The sequence below is a fragment of the Podarcis cretensis genome (genome assembly GCF_951804945.1).
Source record: "Podarcis cretensis genome assembly, chromosome: 4".
NCBI classification, from domain to species: domain Eukaryota; kingdom Metazoa; phylum Chordata; class Lepidosauria; order Squamata; family Lacertidae; genus Podarcis; species Podarcis cretensis.
In genome coordinates this window covers 9,058,194-9,077,792 of record NC_137173.1, presented here as the reverse complement: position 1 = coordinate 9,077,792, position 19,599 = coordinate 9,058,194, and the positions used below count along the sequence as shown (strand labels likewise).

Here is a 19,599-nt window from a genome sequence, read left to right as displayed (position 1 = left end):
TCCTTATTTGCATAGAAGAAAGAGCGCAGGCGCAGGAGCTCTGCATCCGGGTATCCCGCGGGAGACCTGAGTCCGCACAGTTAAAGAGAGACAGACGAAAAGCTCCACAGGCAAAGGTCACCAGGGGTTATGGGAATCGTGAGATAATTCCGGTTGCCAGTAAACAATGCAAGCGGCTGTACCACTTGCTTTCCTCTTCCCTCCCCGTTCGTTTTTCCTTTTATGCGGTGTTTCTTAGGTTTCTTCACATCCTTTCTCCCTTTCCTTTAAAAATAAAGTAAAAGTATCGAGTTATGCTGAGCTAAAGAAATATAATTGTCTGGTGGGAGGGACAGGGAAGGCTGCAATGCAGGAATCTCAACTAAAGCACCAGGCATCATCATCATCATCATCATCATTATATCTAATAAATAAGATAATAAATAATAGCAGTGCCAATTGCATCAACCCCTCCTGTCTCCTTCTGCTCTGTGCCTTGACAGGGACTCGAAGCGGCTTGCTGATAAAAGATAAGGCACAGAGTGGGGGGGGGGGGGAGGAAGGCAACAAATTCCATTTTAAATAAACATTTTTACGTATTTAATTTCATTTATTTCATTTACATAAAACCGTTATCAGATTCTCCTGTAGGCCAGTCAGGTTGCGGATTCACTTCCACCTGGAGCTGGATTGGGTGGCTCCTGCAGACCAATCAGACTGCTGCATTCTGGATCCTATTGTTTTAGGACCAATCAGACTGCTGCATTCTGGATCCTACTGTTCGGGGCCCAATCAGACTGCTGCATTCTGGATCCTATTGTTCTGGGCCCAATCAGACTGCTGCATTCTGGATCCTATTGTTCTGGGCCCAATCAGACTGCTGCATTCTGGATCCTATTGTTCTGGGACCAATCAGACTGCTGCATTCTGGATCCTATTGTTCTGGGCCCAATCAGACTGCTGCATTCTGGATCCTATTGTTCTGGGCCCAATCAGACTGCTGCATTCTGGATCCTATTGTTCTGGGACCAATCAGACTGCTGCATTCTGGATCCTATTGTTCTGGGCCCAATCAGACTGCTGCATTCTGGATCCTATTGTTCTGGGACCAATCAGACTGCTGCATTCTGGATCCTATTGTTCTGGGCCCAATCAGACTGCTGCATTCTGGATCCTATTGTTCTGGGCCCAGTCAGACTGCTGCATTCTGGATCCTATTGTTCTGGGCCCAATCAGACTGCTGCATTCTGGATCCTATTGTTCTGGGCCCAATCAGACTGCTGCATTCTGGATCCTATTGTTCTGGGCCCAATCAGACTGCTGCATTCTGGATCCTATTGTTCTGGGCCCAATCAGACTGCTGCATTCTGGATCCTATTGTTCTGGGACCAATCAGACTGCTGCATTCTGGATCCTATTGTTCTGGGCCCAATCAGACTGCTGCATTCTGGATCCTATTGTTCTGGGCCCAATCAGACTGCTGCATTCTGGATCCTATTGTTCTGGGACCAATCAGACTGCTGCATTCTGGATCCTGTTCTCTGGGACCAATCAGACTGCTGCATTTTGGATCCTATTCAACTCAGTACATAACAAAAACCAACCAATCTAACAGCGGCAGAATTAAAACCAGACGCGTTACTGTATATATTTATTCGTAATGATCATCCAGGACCCCGCACATGGCGGAGCTCCGAAAGGAATCCGGAAGTCTGGTTCGCCTTAACCTCTCATAAAGGGCGAGGTCGTGCGGGGCAGCGGAGGCGTGGCTTGCGTGTGGAAAGGGTGAGTTCTTTAGTATGGTCTTCGCTGTGCGCAGGCGCGCGCGCGCCTCTCCGCGCCTGCGCGGCCGCCTCGATGGTGGTTGGTTCTCCAGAGGGGGCGGCGCGGTGCATGGTGGGAAGGAGGCGGGAGGGCGGGCGGCGGCGGCGGCGGCAGGGTTCCCTCACTCTCCTCAGTCCGCGCCGAGGGCCGCGCTCGCGGGGCGTCCGGAGGAGCCGCCGCCGAGGATGCCGAATTTCTGCGCCGCCCCGAACTGCACCCGCAAGAGCACCCAGAGCGACCTGGCCTTCTTTCGCTTCCCTCGGGACCCCGCCCGGTCAGTTTCCTTTTTTTTGGGTGGGGGGGCGGGCAGGAGGATGGAGATAATATGGGGGGCGGGGTCCCATGGCAAAGTAGAGGAGAAAAACCGCGGGCCCGTGCCTGGGTTGGCGGGGAAGCGCGTTCACACGTTACGCAGCGGCGGACAGGTGTTCGTCGCGGAACACGTGCGTGCGAGAAAGGGGAATCCCAGTCCCCGCGCATTCTGGCCGTATGCGTGTGTTTGCCGCGAACCTGAAGGTGGGGGTGCGTTTAGGCATCAGAGGCGGGTTCACACGTTATGCAGCGGCGGACACGTGTTCGTCGTGAAACATGTTCGTGCGAGAAGGGGGAATCCCATTTCTTTTTAATTTCCTTTGTTGCAAAACAATTTACATATAGAACATAACAATCAACACAAACGAACCAGTACAGAACCAACATATCAACTAGACACTAACTAACAACACATCATTTAACATCAGACACACTTTTGACTTCCGATTCATCTCGTTGTGCTTTTTACACGTTATTGGTTTTATGTACGCACTTCCCTTTTTTATCTGTTACATATCAAAATAGATTTATATTTTGTAGTTTCCTTAATATTCAAGATTCAGTCTAGACCTGTCAGGAGATTTCCATTATCACATCACTTCTTTAGATATTCTTTAAATATGGTCCAATCTTTGCTCACTTTCTGTTTTGAGTTTCCTTTTATTCTCCCAGTCATTTTTGCAAGTTCCAGATATTCTATCAACTTCACCTGCCAGTCAATTTTTGAGGGGATTAAGTCACCTTTCCAGTTTTTTGCTATTAAAATTCTAGCCGCCGTGGTTGCGTGCATAAAAAAGGTTCCAAAATGTTTTTGAATTTCTAGCCGTATGCGTGTGTTTGCCGCAAACCTGAAGGTGGGGATGCATTTGGGCGTTATTCAGCAGCGGACACGGGTTTGTTTTGGGCAAAATTTAGCTCCCCTTCCCCCATACTTCTTATTTTCCCATAATTCCTCTGGGTGCAGTTGTTTTGTTTTGGATATTTTCAGAAGACGAAGATGTAAGTGTAGGATTTATTGTCATTATTACTTTATGCCCCCTCAGCTCAGCACCCAAAACGCTCTAGACCCAGTGCTGCTGCTTCACACATGTGATGGCCGTGCCCTCAAAGGCAGGTTCCCAGACCTGTGTGCAGCACTTTGCATCCAAGAGTAGGTTCACACATGGGTGGGGTGCATGGTCCTTGATTACTTAAGGACAGAAGAAACCTGCAGCCTCCTCTGTAAAGTTGATGGACTGCAACAACCCCCTCCCCCCCCACTTCTGTGACTACTGGCCATGCTGGCTGGGACTGGCGGGGATCTGGAAGTCTAGCAACATCTCCAGCGACTAAACCAGCCCCCATACTCCCACCCCTTTCTTGAACGACAGGCTCACCTGTATACAGTCATACCTCATGTTACGTCCACTTCATGTTACAGTGGTGCCCCGCAAGACAAACGCCTCGCAAGACGGAAAACCCACTAGACGAAAGGGTTTTCCGTTTTGGAGGCGCTTCGCAAAACGAATTTCCTATGGGCTTGCTTCGCAAGACGAAAATGTCTTGCGAGTTCCTGCGGGTTTCCCCCCCCCCTTTTCCTAAGCCGATAAGCCGCTTATCAGCTGATCCGCTGATAAGCCGCTTAACAGCTCATCGCTAAAAGCCACTAAACCGCTAATAGCGCTAATCCGCTAAGGTGTCAATGGGCTTGCTTTGCAAGACGAAAAAACCGCTATACGAAGAGCCTCACGGAACGGATTAATTTCGTCTTGCGAGGCACCACTGTACGGTTTCAGGTACCAGAAAGGGTTAATTCTGGTATCGCTGCTCGTGCATGCGCAGAAGCACAAAATGACGTCACACACATGCGCAGAAGCGGCGAATCGCAACCTGCACGTGCACAGATGCACTGCTGCGGGTTGCGTTCTTTTCATGTTGCGAATGGGCCTCCGGAACGGATCCCATTCTCAACCAGCGGTACCACTGAATTTACTGCTGCACACTTGTATACTGCCCTTTGGCAGTATCACTGGGCAGTTCGTCACACACACACAAAACAAGAACACAAGAATACAGGTTGCGAGTGTGATCCGTGCGGGAAGCATGTTCGCAACCCACAGTGCCACGTCTGCGCATGCGCAGGTTGTGATCTGGCACTTCTGTGCATGCGCAAAGCGCGATTTAGCGCTTCTGCACAAGCGCTGAAACTCAGAAGTAACCCGTTCCAGCACTTCCAGGTTCAGCACAGTGCGCAACCCGAAATCGCACAACCCAAAGCGTCTGTAACACGAGGTTTGATGTGCATCATTAAAAACAAGACAGAAGATCAAAAACAGACCAATAAATTTGCCCCCGAAAAACACATTTAAGCGGTCATTTAATGTATTCACTGCTATATTACTGTTCCCCTTAGGGAAGCGTTCGAAACTCCCATTGTTCCAGGCGCATTTTGCGACGGAATTTCATAGGCGTGAGCAGTTTTTCAGCTCTGTGCACCTAAGATTTCAGATTAAAACTGAGAGTGGAAGGAAAGGAGGACCTTTTTCTGCCTCCCAACTTACAGCTACTCTCTGAAGAGTGGAGACGAGAGACCCTCTTAGGAAGAATAGGGGGGTGGGCAGAGCAAGGACCAGACCATGAGTAAAATGAACATAGTATTTTATCTGCAGTTCATTCGTTTTCAGCTTTGTATATTATAAAAAAGCATGCCTAGACATTCTGTTGTTGCACCTGTAACCTTGGTTTAAGGTGCTATTTAGCTCCTAGCTTTCATTTCTCAGTTTCTAACACTGCCTTGGGGACCCGTTTTGCTCATGACAATTACTTGAGTAATAACATTAATTGTGTGTATATGTGTGTGTGTATTAAAATTTATATTTATTTATACCCTACCATTTTCCCTGACAGAAAGTCAACTTGGCTTACAGTTAAAATAAAAGCATTTACTTTTTTGTACCGCTTTGCCCAACATCCTTTGACTCAAACCCACAACCCTTGGATTAAGAGTCCCGTGCTCTAACCAACTGAGCTATCCCAAAATACACATGGATATACTGCTGTTCAGTTGAGGATAGCTTCAGGGACACATTCACATATATGGGTGTTTGATTACTGTGCTCTTGCAGCTCGGTTTTCCTGTAATGGTACCTCGGTTTATGAACTTAATTGGTTCCGGAAGTCTGTACTGAAATGGTTCTTAAACCGAGGCGCGCTTTCCCTAATGAGGATTCCGTTCTTAGACCGAGGTAAAGTTCGCAAACTGGGACGGGACACTACTTCCGGTTTTGTGGAGATTTTTGGTTCTCTTTCCAGTCAAGAATATTTTGAAACCATTTAAACACATTTATCGGGAGACACTTCATGAATTAGAGGTTGAATAATTGGTTCACTTTGGTTTCTCAAACCACCTTATAGTGTCAAAAAGAATTTCCACAGCTGTACAAAATAGCAGGTGTGGTTTAGTACAAAAATCATATATGTAGTTTGTTTTACACAGATTTAGTTTCACAGCTGAACCTTTCCGAGATGTGGGCAATTGTCCAAAACATACGTGCTGATGTGGCTCCTTAGAATATATTTTGCATGTTTCATCACGGCTTTTGCTTGAAAATTTCAACATCTGTCAATCCAGATATAGCATGATAAGTGTGACTTCATTAGGATTTGAAAAACTGCACGGATACACCTGGATCTTCTTCCGATTTACCCCCCACTCACCCCAAAAACATATTGACCATTCTTGTTATTGGATCTACTGTTCAGAATTTATAAAATTGTTCCTTAGAGGGCCATCTGGCAACAAGAAAATAATTGAAAATGTCATGTCAGCATCATAGTTCTCTGGGATACCTTCCTGCCCTTAAGCCGTTGCTCATTCATCAGCAGGTGCAAAATGGAAATAAATTCTCTCTTGAGATGCTTTCCTTTTTCTATACCTTTCTCACAGGAGGAAGGGACATTATTTGAGGCAATGAATAATCAGACCGAAGCCTGTTTGTTTATTCATTCATACATATATCCCACCATTCCTTCTAGTGAGAGCTTTTTGCCCCAGTGGCGTGAGCCTTTAAGCAAGGGTTGGTTTCTGCTTCATTCCTGTTTCACGAAAGTCAGATGGTTAAAGCTGACTGAACAACCGAGCTAATTCCAGACCTTGACTATGAAAGTGCATTTTTACCCTGACCGTCTTAACTGAGATTTTTATTAAAAAGTTGGTGTTTCCTAAATTTCTGATACCAGTGGCACTACTTTCTGAATTAACAGTGAAGTGAATCTCCAATTTTAATGCTTCCCGAAAGGTTTACATTTATATCAGCCGTGTAAACAAGCTGCCAAAAGTTACTGTCCCCAAAAATGGACTAGCAGGCTCCATCAGCAGCCTGCTGCATTTCTGCCTTGGGCTTGGGGTTCCTCTGTCCTGTTGTTTAGTTGTTTAGTCGTGTCCGACCCCCTGGACCAGAGCACACCAGGCACTCCTGTCTTCCACTGCCTCCCGCAGTTTGGTCAAACTCATGCTCGTTGCTTTGAGAACACTGTCCAACCATCTCGTCCTCTGTCGTCCCCTTCTCCTTGTGCCCTCCATCTTTCCCAACATCAGGGTCTTTTCCAGGGAGTCTTCTCTTCCCATGAGGTGGCCAAAGTCTTGGAGCCTCAGCTTCAGGATCTATCCTTCCAGTGAGCACTCAGGGTTGATTTCCTTCAGAATGGATAGGTTTGATCTTCTTGCAGTCCATGGGACTCAAGCTTTAACTATACGGACCTTTGTCGGCAAGGTGATGTCTCTGCTTTTTAAGATGCTGTCTAGGTTTATCATCGCTTTTCTCCCAAGAAGCAGGCGTCTTTTAATTTCGTGACTGCTGTCACCGTCTGCAGTGATCATGGAGCCCAAGAAAGTAACATCTATCATTCCTCTGTCTTACCTTCATGCAATTCCTTGTTGCCTCTGGCTACCAGGTAAATGCATAGGTCAGGCATAGGCAAACTCTGGCCCTCCAGATGTTTGGGACTACAGTTCCCATCATCGCTAGCTAACAGGACCAGTGGTCAGGGATGGTGGGAATTGTAGTTCCAAACATCTGGAGGGCCAGAGTTTGCCTATGCCTGGCATAGATATTCTCTTGAGCGCATTAGAGGAGGAATTACCTAACTGACCTGTGAGAAGTCCATGCCTTGTGTTTCCGCACCATTCAGTGGCCTGGCCTCCTGATTTATGCAGAGAGGCAGCAGGTAGCCTCACCTGAGCCCAGGTAATCCCACTGCTTGCCTGCACCGAACGGTCCAGTCATGGCCAATATAAAGGAGTAACTTTAAAAAATCACAAGCAACACGTGGCTAATAATACCTCCGGTTACAGCCTCTTCAGGTTTCGGTTTTTTGGGTTACGGACCGCCGAAATCCGGAGGTACCGGAATGGGTTACTTCTGGGTTCCAGTGGTCGCGCATGCGCAGAAGCGCTAAGTTGCACTATGCGCAGAAGCGCCAAATCGCAACCCGCGTGTGCACAGACACGGGCTGCGAACGCTGTGGGTTGCGAACGTGCATCTCGCACGGATCACGGTCGCAACCTGAGTGTCCACTGTATTTCACAATTCTTAAACAGAAAATATATGATGGAGTCACAGAGGCAAACAAGCCATTCAACAGTCACAATCTTGTAGTTGTGCAATAATGGAAGGTCCAAGCGTAGTACAGTGGTGCCTTGCAAGACGAAAAGAATCCGTTCCATGAGTCTCTTCGTCTTGCGTTTTTTTCGTCTTGCGAAGCAAGCCCATTAGCGGCTTAGCGGATTAGCGCTATTAGCGGTTTAGGGGCTTAGTGGATCAGCTGATAAGCGGCTTAGCGGATCAGCTGATAAGCGGCTTAGCAGATCAGCTGATAAGCGGCTTAGCGGATCAGCTGATAAGCGGCTTAGCGGATCAGCTGATAAGCGGCTTAGCGGATCAGCTGATAAGCGGCTTAGCGGATCAGCTGATAAGCGGCTTAGCGGATCAGCTGATAAGCGGCTTAGCGGATCAGCTGATAAGAGGCTTAGCGGCTTAGAAAAAGGGGGGGGAGGGAAAAAAAACCGCAGGAACTCGCAAGACATTTTCGTCTTGCGAAGCACCTCCAAAATGGAAAACCCTTTCGTCTAGCGGGTTTTCCGTCTTGCGAGGCATTCGTCTTGCGGGGCACCACTGTAATTCTTAAACAGAAAGTATGTAATAGAATCACAGATAATGAAAGTCTATCACTGTTGCATGCCCAACATAAGGCAATATGTATAGTCCATAAGCGTCAAAAGAGGCTAACAAGCCTTTCAACAGTCACAGTCCTGTGACCGTGCGACGATGGATGCTCCAAAACGTGGAGAACGGAACAGTTCTTCCGGATGATGAACTGTTTTGATAGTAACTCTTCATCAGCAGTTAAATGGTCCTGTAACAGGTACATCAAGTAGCATAGGGACAGCCCTCACTAAGAAGTGTAGAAAGCAATATAAAGGAGTGGCAGAGTCCTAGTTCCTGCAGAGAATTTTTGGACTTTTTCTCTTCCCAGAGCCGTCATGCATAAATGCAGCAGCTGCTCTCTTTTGTGGCTCTCGGGCACCTCTAAATGACTTTATCTGTTTGATGGAGGAGCAGCGCCTTCTCTGGCAACTATTGTTTTGGGAGCTAATGACCTGTTATCTCTCGCAGATGTCAGCGTTGGGTTGAGAACTGCCGAAGGGCCGATTTGGAAGATAAGACGCCCGACCAATTGAACAAGCACTACAGGCTGTGCGCGAAGCACTTTGAAACCTCGATGATATGTAGGAGCGTAAGTAAAAGGAATCGTCAGTAATTTTCTCCTGCTTCCTACGCGACATGCAACTGGATTCCGCCCTCCTCCTGCGTTAACTTGTGTCGGAAGCAGGATTCCCAGGAACGTCTTATCAAAAGAAATGCTTTTCGCGACTTGATTTACTGCCTGTTGCTAATCGACTGGCTCTTTCCGCCAGCTGGAATGTGTGGGTTGCTTTCTGCCCTCTCCTGTGCGTGCCTAACCTGTGTGCTTTCCGTGCTTTTTAAGCCTTGCAGGATTACTTAAATATGAAAAAATGCAGGGGTGTATTGGTGTTCTGGGAGAAAAGCAGCGATTGGACTCTCCCATTGAAAATACTGGGTTTCCTTGAAGAGCCTTGCCTGAAACTCTGCTGGGGAGAATTCCATCTCTAAAATCAAATTGTGTTTTATGGCCTCAAAAACGTTTTTAAAATAATATTTTAAATAGCCAAGTGGATTAACTTGCACATGGGATGCAGAAGCAGCTGGCTTCACTTTTGCTACGTTGGTGTAGAATTTTACTTTAAAACATCAGGTGCCTCCCCCTGCACCCCCCCGGGTTGGCAGGTAGCCTTTTGAGGAAGAGCTTGCACGACAATCACATATGCATTAATAAAATTCCCTGCAAGCAGCTGTTTTCCCCCACTAGTTGCCTTTTAAAATCCTCTTTCCAAGAGTGCTGGATGTGGGGAGGGGATTCAGAGTACAGTCATACTTTAGTTCACAGATGCTTCAGGTTGCGCACCCGCTGAACCCGGAAGTACCGGGACGGGGTTATTTCTGGGATTCAGCACTCGCGCATGCACAGAAGCACTGAATCGCACTTTGCACAGAAGCACTGAATCGAAACCCGCACATGTGCAGACACGGCGCTGTGGGTTGCGAACGTGCCTCCCGCACGGATCACGTTCACAACCCGAGCACCCACTGTATAAGTATGGCAAAATTTTGCTAGCCACCTTCCTTGTTGTCTCAGAACTCCAGCATAACAATCACATAAATGAAACTGGGACCAGAACCCTTAACTATTCATCACTTGCTCATCTGAGAACCCTAGACTATAACCCAGCAGTGTTCATCCCCTCCTCCACACATGGTTGCAAACTCACATCTGCCGTTAAAAGGACACTCCACAGAGAGCTATAGAGGACTGCATGGATCTGTATACCCACAGAATACAGTGGTACCTCTGGATGCGAACAGGATCCATTCCGGAGCCCCATTTGCATCCCAAGTAAAACGTAAGAAGCGATTGCACATGCGCGGGTCGCATTTTGCTGCTTCTGCGCATGCGCGTGATGTCATTTTGAGCGTCTGTGCGAGCGGCGAAACCCGGAAGTAACGCGCTCCGTTACTTCCGGGTCACCGCGGAGCGTAACTTGAAAACGCTCAACCTGAAGCACATCTAACCTGAGGTATGCATTTTACAAATGTATATGCATTTTACAAATGTGTTTGTCTCATTTATTGGTTGCCCTTTGTAGGAGTGCAGCTGGTGCATTAAAAGTATGCCTCTTATGCAACTTCAACTTGGTTGGTCCCAACATAAAAATACTCTTTCTCCCTGCTGATGTCTTGGCAGGGAGGCAAGCTTGCCAAACTTTCTTCTAAGAGCAGTTTGGTTTCAATGGCCTCCCCTTATCCGGATCATTTGGTTCCTTGGTCTGACCTGGGGTCAGGGCAGGTGGGAAGAGTTTTTCTGGGGTGGGATGGGGGACAGGAACCCAGTTGCCCTGTTAAGTGCAATGCACCCAAAAATGTCAGTGACACCTGTGAGGAGTTGCTACTTTTAGCTGGATTTATAAGAACTGTTAACTTCAAAAATGTGCATCTTAGTTTCTCTTCCCCCCAGCTCCTTTTTCCTTGTGTGTCGTGTCCGTTTTGCTTGCATGCCTGAGGGCAGGAGCCGATTTAATACTGATTTTTGTAAGCCGCTCTTGAGAGTTTTTGGTCTACAGGGTGGGGTATAAATGCCATAAACAAATTTATTTGTCTCCATGGCCAGGCAGTTCTGAAAGTTCGCAATATCAAAAGCAACACGATGGCCAGAAACAATAACAATGTGAAAAACTTTATGGAATAATTCAAAACATCAAAACTAACAAACTGAAGTCTCTGAAAGTCCTTAAATGAATCACGGTGCCAGACTTTAACCTGCATAAGTAGAAAGATATGTAATTTCTTCATTAACCAATCTTTTTTCGAATAGATATAATGAAAAAAACAGTGCTCATGCGATTATGTAGTCACTGTGCTACTTAACGAGTGTTGAACTAATTGGCTGATGAAGAATTCAATGAAACAATAGTTGTTATCCAGAAACACTGTTCAGCAGAGTTCAGAGTTGGACATCAGAATTGGACATTTGCTGATTATGCAAAGCTTCACAGTTTGCTCTCCGCAAGCCTGGCACCGTGATTCATTTAAGGACTTTCAGAGACTTCAGTTTGTTAGTTTTGATGTTTTGAATTATTCCATAAAGTTTTTCACATTGTTATTGTTTCTGGCCATCACGTTAGTTCTGAGAGTTGAGCAGAATCATACTTAGCTCTACTTGGCAGGGATGGAAAAGAGTTAACATAAATCCAAAAGCTAAGGTATATAAAAGCAGATTCGCCACATGCTCTCTTGGTGGTTTGCCATTTTCCAGAGAGCTCCCTCCTGATTCTAAATGAAGGATAGTAACCTGGGGCGAGAAATCCCTCTGTCCCTTCCCTGGGAACTTATTTTCCCTCCACTCAAAGAAACATGCTGTAAAACAATGAGAGATGAAGACCTTTGCTTTTCTCTTTGCAGAGTCCCTACAGGACTGTTTTACGAGACAACGCAGTGCCAACAATTTTCGACCTCACGAGCCATTTGAACAACCCACATAGCAGACACAGGAAGAGAATTAAAGAGCTGGTAGGTTTGCCTTGGACTGAGATGCTACAACTAAGCCGACCGGTCAGTCTTTGTTCTCTCTTGTGGCTTGAAGTCGAAACAATAAAGAAGTAAGAAAGGAATTATAACAAGACAATATACTCACAGTAGCAGAAAAATATAATTTCTTTGCCATACTACTGAGGAGGCAGAAAACTGGCTCAAACTTCAGAAACTGCCAAGTCGAGTCCCACCACTGCTAATAGCGTCACCCTATTTTGTGAAAGAGGGACACGTGTGGTGCTGTGGTCTAAACCACAGAGCCTAGGGCTTGCTGATCAGAAGGTCGGCGGTTTGAATCCCCGCAACGTGGTGAGCTCCCGTTGTTCGGTCCCAGCTCCTTCCCACCTAGCAGTTCGAAAGCACAGAGTGCAAGTAGGTAAATTGGTACCGCTCCGGCGGGAAGGTAAACGGCGTTTCCGTGTCCTGCTCTAGTTTGCCAGAAGTGGCTTAGTCATGCTGGCCACATGACCCAGAAGCTGTCTATGGACAAATGCTGGCTCCCTCGGCCTATAGAGCGAAATGAGCGCCGCAACCCCAGAGTCGTCCGCAACTGGACCTAACGGTCAGGGGTACCTTTACCTTTATTTTGTGAAAACACGGCAGAAATTTGTTTTGGGTTTGTTTGTTTTGCAATTCAGATTAATTTGCTTTTACCTCCACAACTGGGTCTAAAAAATGGTGGGAATTTGCAGAAGAAAAATAAGGCAACAGATTGAAAAAATGAGGTACGTCCTCTACATAACCACAGCCACAAAGACGGAGTCTAAAGTCGCAAAGCGTTTTGACACCTGTTAACATCCTGAGAGAAGTTAGCGCTGTTAAGTAATTTCAGAGAGGCTAGCGATACAGTTATGCCCAAACGGTCTAGTTCAGTACAAGAGGAATGGGAATAGCCCAGGTTTTCTTCTACACTGTATGTTTTGCCATGTCTTCAATTACAAATCTCTTGTTTGTTTTAGCATCCTCGGTCTTCTGAGAAATTGACGGTTTGATGGGTCTCCTCCAAATGCGGGGTTGAATATTTATTTATTGGAATATATATATAAAGGCAGCAGAGGAAAGCACTCATTTCCTCCACTTCCACCTGGGCTGGTGGTGCTCTTAAGGGGCGCACAAGACTTTGCTGAGTTGCCTGTTACTATTGTGGTTGGCACTGTCAACGTCCCGTCCCCCAAACTCTTGGGGATGCTTGCAGGGTGCAGACTGGTTTCTTAGTTTGTGGAAGGAAGCCAGAAGTGGAGCAAATCCTTCTTGCCATTTCTCCAAAACCCAGCATAATATGAGGCACGACCCCCTCTCAGCATTCCCCAGCTCTCTGTGGACTTGGAAAATGAGGAGGGTTCGGTTTTTGTGCCTTGCAGTGTGACATACAGTGGTACCTTGAGTTACATACGCTTCAGGTTACATACGCTTCAGGTTACAGACTCAGCTAACCCAGAAATAGTACCTCGGGTTAAGAACTTTGCTTCAGGATGAGAACAGAAATCGTGCTCTGGCGGCAGCGGGAGGCCCCATTAGCTAAAGTGGTGCTTCAGGTTAAGAACAGTTTCAGGTTAAATACAGTACTTAACCCGAGGTAGCACTTATTCTTCCTCCTCCGTGCAGTTCTCTTAACACTTCCAGGAGTTAATACTATGAAATAAAACCCCATTTCTTTCTGTAGGCTTCCGAAGCCACACAGGCAAAGACAGTTTGATCCCTAATTGACCGGAATATACGTTTGGATTCAAAAGACTCCTGCTTATAAAATTAGTAGATTTCTAGTGACTTGTTGGTGGCTCATAGAATGTCTTGTTTTTCTCTCTCTCCAGAGTGAAGAAGAAATAAGAACATTAAAGCTACAGAAGAGTAAGTTGATCAGACAATTGAAGGAGGGAAAACCTCTGGAGGCAATTAGCTTACGATTAGAAAATACCATATTTTGGTCCTGTTTCTTCGGGAAGCCGCTTCCTCCTTGGGTAAAAGGCTGAATACAAATGTCCTACGTCAATACAATGACTCAATGGTATTAAACGCTCTCTTAACTCCTGGGATTGCGACTTGTGCACAATCCAGCCACGCCCTGTTGGTATCAGTGGAAGAATTTAGCATATGATTTTTAAATCTCTACTTTCCCTTGAAATCAGTGGGACTTTGGCTGAATTGTTTCTGCTGTGCGGTGAACGGTGAAGAGATCCAAAGCTTTCATACGCTGCATTCTTAGCCAAACACCAAAAGTAGTCCCTGGACGACCATGTGGTTGCAAACACACACAGCCTACAGCAGCCTTCGCAAACCATATATTTGGGACTACAGCCCCAAAGCACATGGAGGGTGTCAGGTTGACAGATGCTGTCCTACAGAGACACTCACCAGCAGTGTTAGAAACTCAGATATATAAGCTAGGCCCCAAATGTCTCCTTAAACCAGGGTTACAGTAGCCAAAACGGAATGTCTAGTTGCTGTTTTGGGGCTTGAAGGTAGTATTTTTCAGTTACGACTTTTGGGTTCCTGAAATTCATTCTGATCGTGCAGATAAAATATAACGGGTAGAATTCTACAGGTTGGGTTGTTAGTATGTGAAAACATTCCAGATCCAATGATCCTCACTATACACCTCCAGATGGTGGAGATGTCAGGTTTGCCCTGTCCTAAAGTGTGCAGCGGGCTTGAGTCCTTCATTGGGATAAGAGAAATTTATTACATGTGTATCGTGTTCTTCCTAGAAAGTTAATATGCCCTCCACCATTGAGTGGTTTACATTTGGCAATCTAAAATAGTCATTAAACATGCAAATAAAAATAAACAAGTTACATGTATGTGTATACCAAAATCACATTGCAATATTAATTGAAAAGTATGTGCAGCTGTTAATATTGTTATACGTGCAGTGATGTCAATTGGCTAAGGCAGTACATCTTTCTCAGCCATTGTTGGGCTACAGCTCCCATCATCCCTGACCACTGGTCCTGCTAGCTAGGGATGATGGGAGTTGTAGTCCAACAACATCTGGGGGCCCATGTCTGAGAAACACCGATGCAAGGGGTCACCAGCATAGTGCGCTTTCGGTGTCCTGATCTCCAACTCCCAGCAGCCCCAGTGAACCTGGCCAGTTGCCAGGAATGATGGGAGTTGTAGTCTGCGTCATCTGGAGGGGGCACCATTGTTGACTACTCATGGTCAGAGTTCTGGAGCTCTGAAAATGATGAGTTGGGTGTTGCTGGCGTTTCCATATTAAATATATCATTATCTCCTCTCCTAGTTGATGAAGCTTTTGAGCAGGAAAAGATGAACCAGGAATCTGTCGACAACGACACGCGGAACCCAGCCTCTGAGGAAGGAGGCGACGAGCCAGTCGAAGACGATGTCCCTTTAACGCAAGAGGAGAGGGAAAACAAAGATTACCTTAAATCTCTGTTTGAGATTTTAATCCTGATGGGAAAGCAGAACATCCCTTTGGACGGCCACAGCGCTGACGAACTCCCTGAAGGGATCTTTACTCCAGACAACTTCCAGTCTCTCTTGGAATTCAGGATAAATTCCGGAGATGAGGTTCTGAGGAAGCGGTTTGAGACCACGGCTGTGAACCTCGCCTACTGCTCCAAAGCCCAGCAGAAGCAGATGCTGGAGATATGCGAAAGCTGCGTGCGGGAAGAGACCCTCCGCGAGGTCAGGGACTCTCACTTCTTCTCCATCATCACAGAAGAGGTGGTGGATCTCGCCGGCGAGGAACACTTGCCGGTTCTGGTGAGGTTTGTGGACGATTCTCACAACCTGAAGGAGGAATTCATAGGCTTCTTGCCGTACGAGGCGGACCCCGAAATCCTGTCTGTTAAGTTCCACACGACCATTACCGAAAAGTGGGGCTTGAACATGGAGTACTGTCGAGGCCAAGCCTACATCGTCTCCAGTGGGTTTGCCTCGAAAATGAAGACTGTGGCTACAAGGATCTTAGAGAAATACCCTCAAGCTGTTTATACACTGTCGTCTTCCTGTGCCTTGAACATTTGGCTAGCCAAATCTATTCCAGTCCTGGGCATTTCCATCGCCCTCGGAAAGATAGAGGAGGTTTGCACGTTTTTCCATCAGTCGCCGCAGTTGCTAGCCGATCTGGACAACGTCATCTCCATTCTCTTTCCAAACAGCGAAGAAAGGGGGAACGAGCTGAAGGAGGTGGTGCGTTCCCACTGGACGGGCCGCCACGACACCTTTGAGATTGTGGTGGACCTCATGCAAGCTCTGGTGCTGTGCCTGGACTCCATAAACGACACTTCCGTCCGGTGGAACAGCTCTGTTGCCAGCCGGGCGTGCACGCTTTCCACCGCCCTGTCGGATTTCGACTTTGTGGTCACCGTCGTGATCATCAAAAACATTCTCTCTTTCACCAGGGCCTTTGGCAAGAACCTCCAAGGCCAGACCTCGGACGTCTTCTTTGCGGCCAGCAGTTTGACGGCGGTCTTGCATTCACTGAACGAGGTGATGGAGAACATCGAGGTGTACCACGAATTCTGGTTTGAGGAAGCCACCACCTTGGCCACCAAGCTGGACCTGCCCATCAAGCTGCCCGGCAAATTCAGCCGTGCCCAGCAAGGGAGCTTGGACTCCGAAATCACCCCGGAAAACTACTACAAGGAAGCGCTGAGCATCCCCACCATGGAGCACATCATTCAGGAGCTGAAAGACATCTTCTCCGAGCAGCACCTGAGGGCTCTGAAGTGCTTGTCTCTGGTGCCCTCGGTCATGGGGCAGCTCAAATTCAACACCTCCGAGGAGCACCATGCCGACATGCACAAAAACGACCTCCCCAATCCGGACACGCTCTCCGCGGAGCTTCATTGCTGGAGGATCAAGTGGAAGCACAGAGGCAAGGACATTGAGCTCCCCACCACCATTTACGAAGCCCTCCATTTGCCCGACATCAAGTTTTTCCCCAACGTGTACGCTTTGCTCAAGGTCCTCTCCATCCTGCCCATAATGAAGGTGGAGAACGAGAAATTTGAGGTGGGCCGGAGGCGCTTGAAGGCCTACCTAAGGAACACCTTGACCCAGCAGAGGTCAAGCCACCTGGCCCTGCTCAACATCAACTTTGACATTAAGCACGACTTGGATATGATGGTCGACACCTACATCAAGCAGTACCCCGAGAAAGTAGAGGAGGATTTCCTTCCCCCTAACAGTTCAGAAGCGACGGAAGAGACTTAACGCAGGAACGGGGCAGTTCTCCCTTGTCTGTTTTGGAGACTTGGGTTTTGCCTTAAAAAAAAGGCAGGTTGGGGGTTCATAACTGAAAGAGGAGCAGCTGGGTCATAGCAAGCATCTTTCTGTTTCTACGGCCTGTTTCCTCAACAAGCCCTGAGCAGTTGCTCAGGTTTTGTTGCTTCTTGACCTCCCCACCCCCCGCTCCTGCCCCGATTTACTGCTCTGCAAAGCTTTTATTATTTAAAACTGCACAGAGTCTGCAGTTGTTGCCCCTGTGCGCCTGCTCTCTATTCCCCATCTGCCGTCCCTTACAATACGACGCAGTTTAATCTCTTCGCTTTAGGGAAACCCAGTTCATGGGTTGCCATACTTCTGCCCAGATAACCAAAAAATACCCTTTAAAATGAACAAAATGTGCCAGGTTGTTGCTGTTTCAGCTTATGGGTCTCCCTGAACCCCGGACAGGAAAAACTTTTAAAATGGTATACATTTAAATTAACTATTCAGAGCAGTTTGAATTGGGTCTAATCCATGCCTTCCTAATGTTACTGGACTCCAGCTTCCATCATCCTTGCTGGCTGGGGCTGATACGCATTGGAGTCTGCGGTACCAAGAGAATCCTGTGATGGTTACCCCTGCCCTAAACTAATCTGTTGTCGAAATTCTTTTATGTGTCTGGAGTTCAGTTCCCCTGAGACTTGCAGGACTTCCCACAACACTCTGCACAGAGGATTTTAGACAAGGGCTTTTGGCCCCTTCTCATTTCGGTGATCCTAGTCCGGCCGTTCCGGAGGAATGTGTCTTTTTTTTCAAAGGGGTGCGCTAACTTCATCTTGTTTCATCTTGCTGCCCTTGTTTCCCTTCTGTTCCATTGACTGTTTGATGGCCCTCTTTGACCTCTCCTCTACTTTTAGGACTGGGTGAGAGCTCTCCACCCCCCAGAAATGAAGCTATCGTGTAAAAGGAACAACAACAGAAAACTATATTCCAAGAGCATCTAAAACTGTGCGTCGGCCAGACTTGCATCTATAGGTTTTTACTAGCCTCCAGAATATGAATTGCAAGCCTAGTTAGGCAGAAGAGCAAAGTGGAGGATATGTTCTGTTTTGGTTTGGTTTTTTTAAAGAAAAATGTAGAAGTCCTATGAAGATTTTTTTCCTGCTGGTATTTTTTTGGCAAAAAAAGGAAAAGTTTTTGTATAGTTTTATTTCCATCCAGAATAAAATGTGAATTTGCTATTTTGGTATTATCTGTGTGCTGTGGCCAAAGAGCAGGCTGTGTGTGTGTGTGTGTGTGTGTGTGTGTGTGTACACAAATGATTGGTCTTTTTACAGAGCCCAGGAAAGAGATTCTGCTGCTGTTCCCATCCAGGAACACTTTGTGTGTTGGGTCACCTGCCAAGCAAACCCTGAGTGTCTGCCACAGATCTTGTATGCAGAGAGGATTCTGGTACTTGAGGTTATGTGTTTGATTCATGAGGAGGTACTAGCAAGGCCTGTTAAAAACCTGAGAAGAGCCTTTCTGGATCAGGCCAATGGCCCGTCTAATCCAGCATCTATGACCAGATCGTAGAATTGTACAGTCGTACCTCGGACGTCGACCGGAATCCGTACCAGAAGTCCGTTCAACTTCTGAAACGTTTGGAAACCAAAGCGCAGCTTCTGATTGGCCGCAGGAAGCTTCTGCAGCCAATCGGAAGTTGCGGAAGCCGTCGGACGTTTGGCTTCCGAAAGAACGTTCAAAAACTGGGACACTCACTTCCGGTTTCCGATCGTTCGGAAGCCAGAACGTTCGGCTCCCAAGGCATTTGGAAGCCAAGGTATGACTGTACAGTTTAAAAATAAAAAGTGTGATTCTGAAGTAGCTTCTGGACTTCAGGGGGTAGGGTTGGGAGATATGATTTTGACAGAAGCATTCCCAGAAAATGGGGATTCCCATAAACAGCTTGTCAGAAGCTGCCAGAGGGTGTCAGAGGCATCTAAAAACTTTCTCCAGAGTCTGGAATCTGACACTGGGATCTTTGGAAGCACTTTAAAAGAGTTTCTTTGGCATGGGAAACACTGCATAAAATCCAAAAGCAACCTGAACGCTTGTGTCACTTAAAAATAAATAAATAAATAAATACAGTATTTATAAATTGCTTTTCAGGTTTGCATAAGATTATTACAACCAGAAACATTTAATTTTTAAATCAGTTGCAGAAGAATAGTAAGATGAAGTTTTGCACCCCCAAAGTGCAATGGCAGCGACGTCCTGTTTTCTTTTGTTTTTAAATTCCCGGAGGGATTGGAAAGAGTTGTGCTCAGCAGTGCAGGTGCTGTTGTGTTTTGAAAGTGCTTAGCATAAATCCAAGGATTAGTTTCTTAATGTGCTCTGTGTGCTAATTTCCTGCTGCTCCTGAGCCGAATTGAGTGCCATAACCGATTCTCCAGGTGCTGTAGTGAGAGTGATCATCTTGTAAGGTTCTGCTGAATGGCACGGCTCTTTTCTTGAGTAGAAATATGTACAGTGGACGAGAAGTGACGTTTTATTAATTGAGCTATTTCTGGAGCTTACATGGAGGTCTTGTGGGATAAAGTTCTGCTAAGTGGCTCCGTGGATG

General features: G+C 46.7%; 1 protein-coding gene across 1 annotated transcript; it reads left to right on the top strand.

The window, feature by feature from the left end:
• The first annotated feature begins 1,888 nt into the window (after positions 1-1,888).
• Positions 1,889-18,233, top strand: THAP12 (THAP domain containing 12). Its single transcript, XM_079973648.1, has 5 exons — positions 1,889-2,077; positions 8,769-8,889; positions 11,691-11,798; positions 13,631-13,667; positions 15,061-18,233. The coding sequence occupies exons 1-5, from the start codon at positions 1,989-1,991 to the stop codon at positions 16,998-17,000; spliced, it is 2,295 nt and encodes a 764-aa protein (XP_079829774.1). The 5' UTR covers positions 1,889-1,988; the 3' UTR covers positions 17,001-18,233.
• Positions 18,234-19,599: the final 1,366 nt, after the last annotated feature.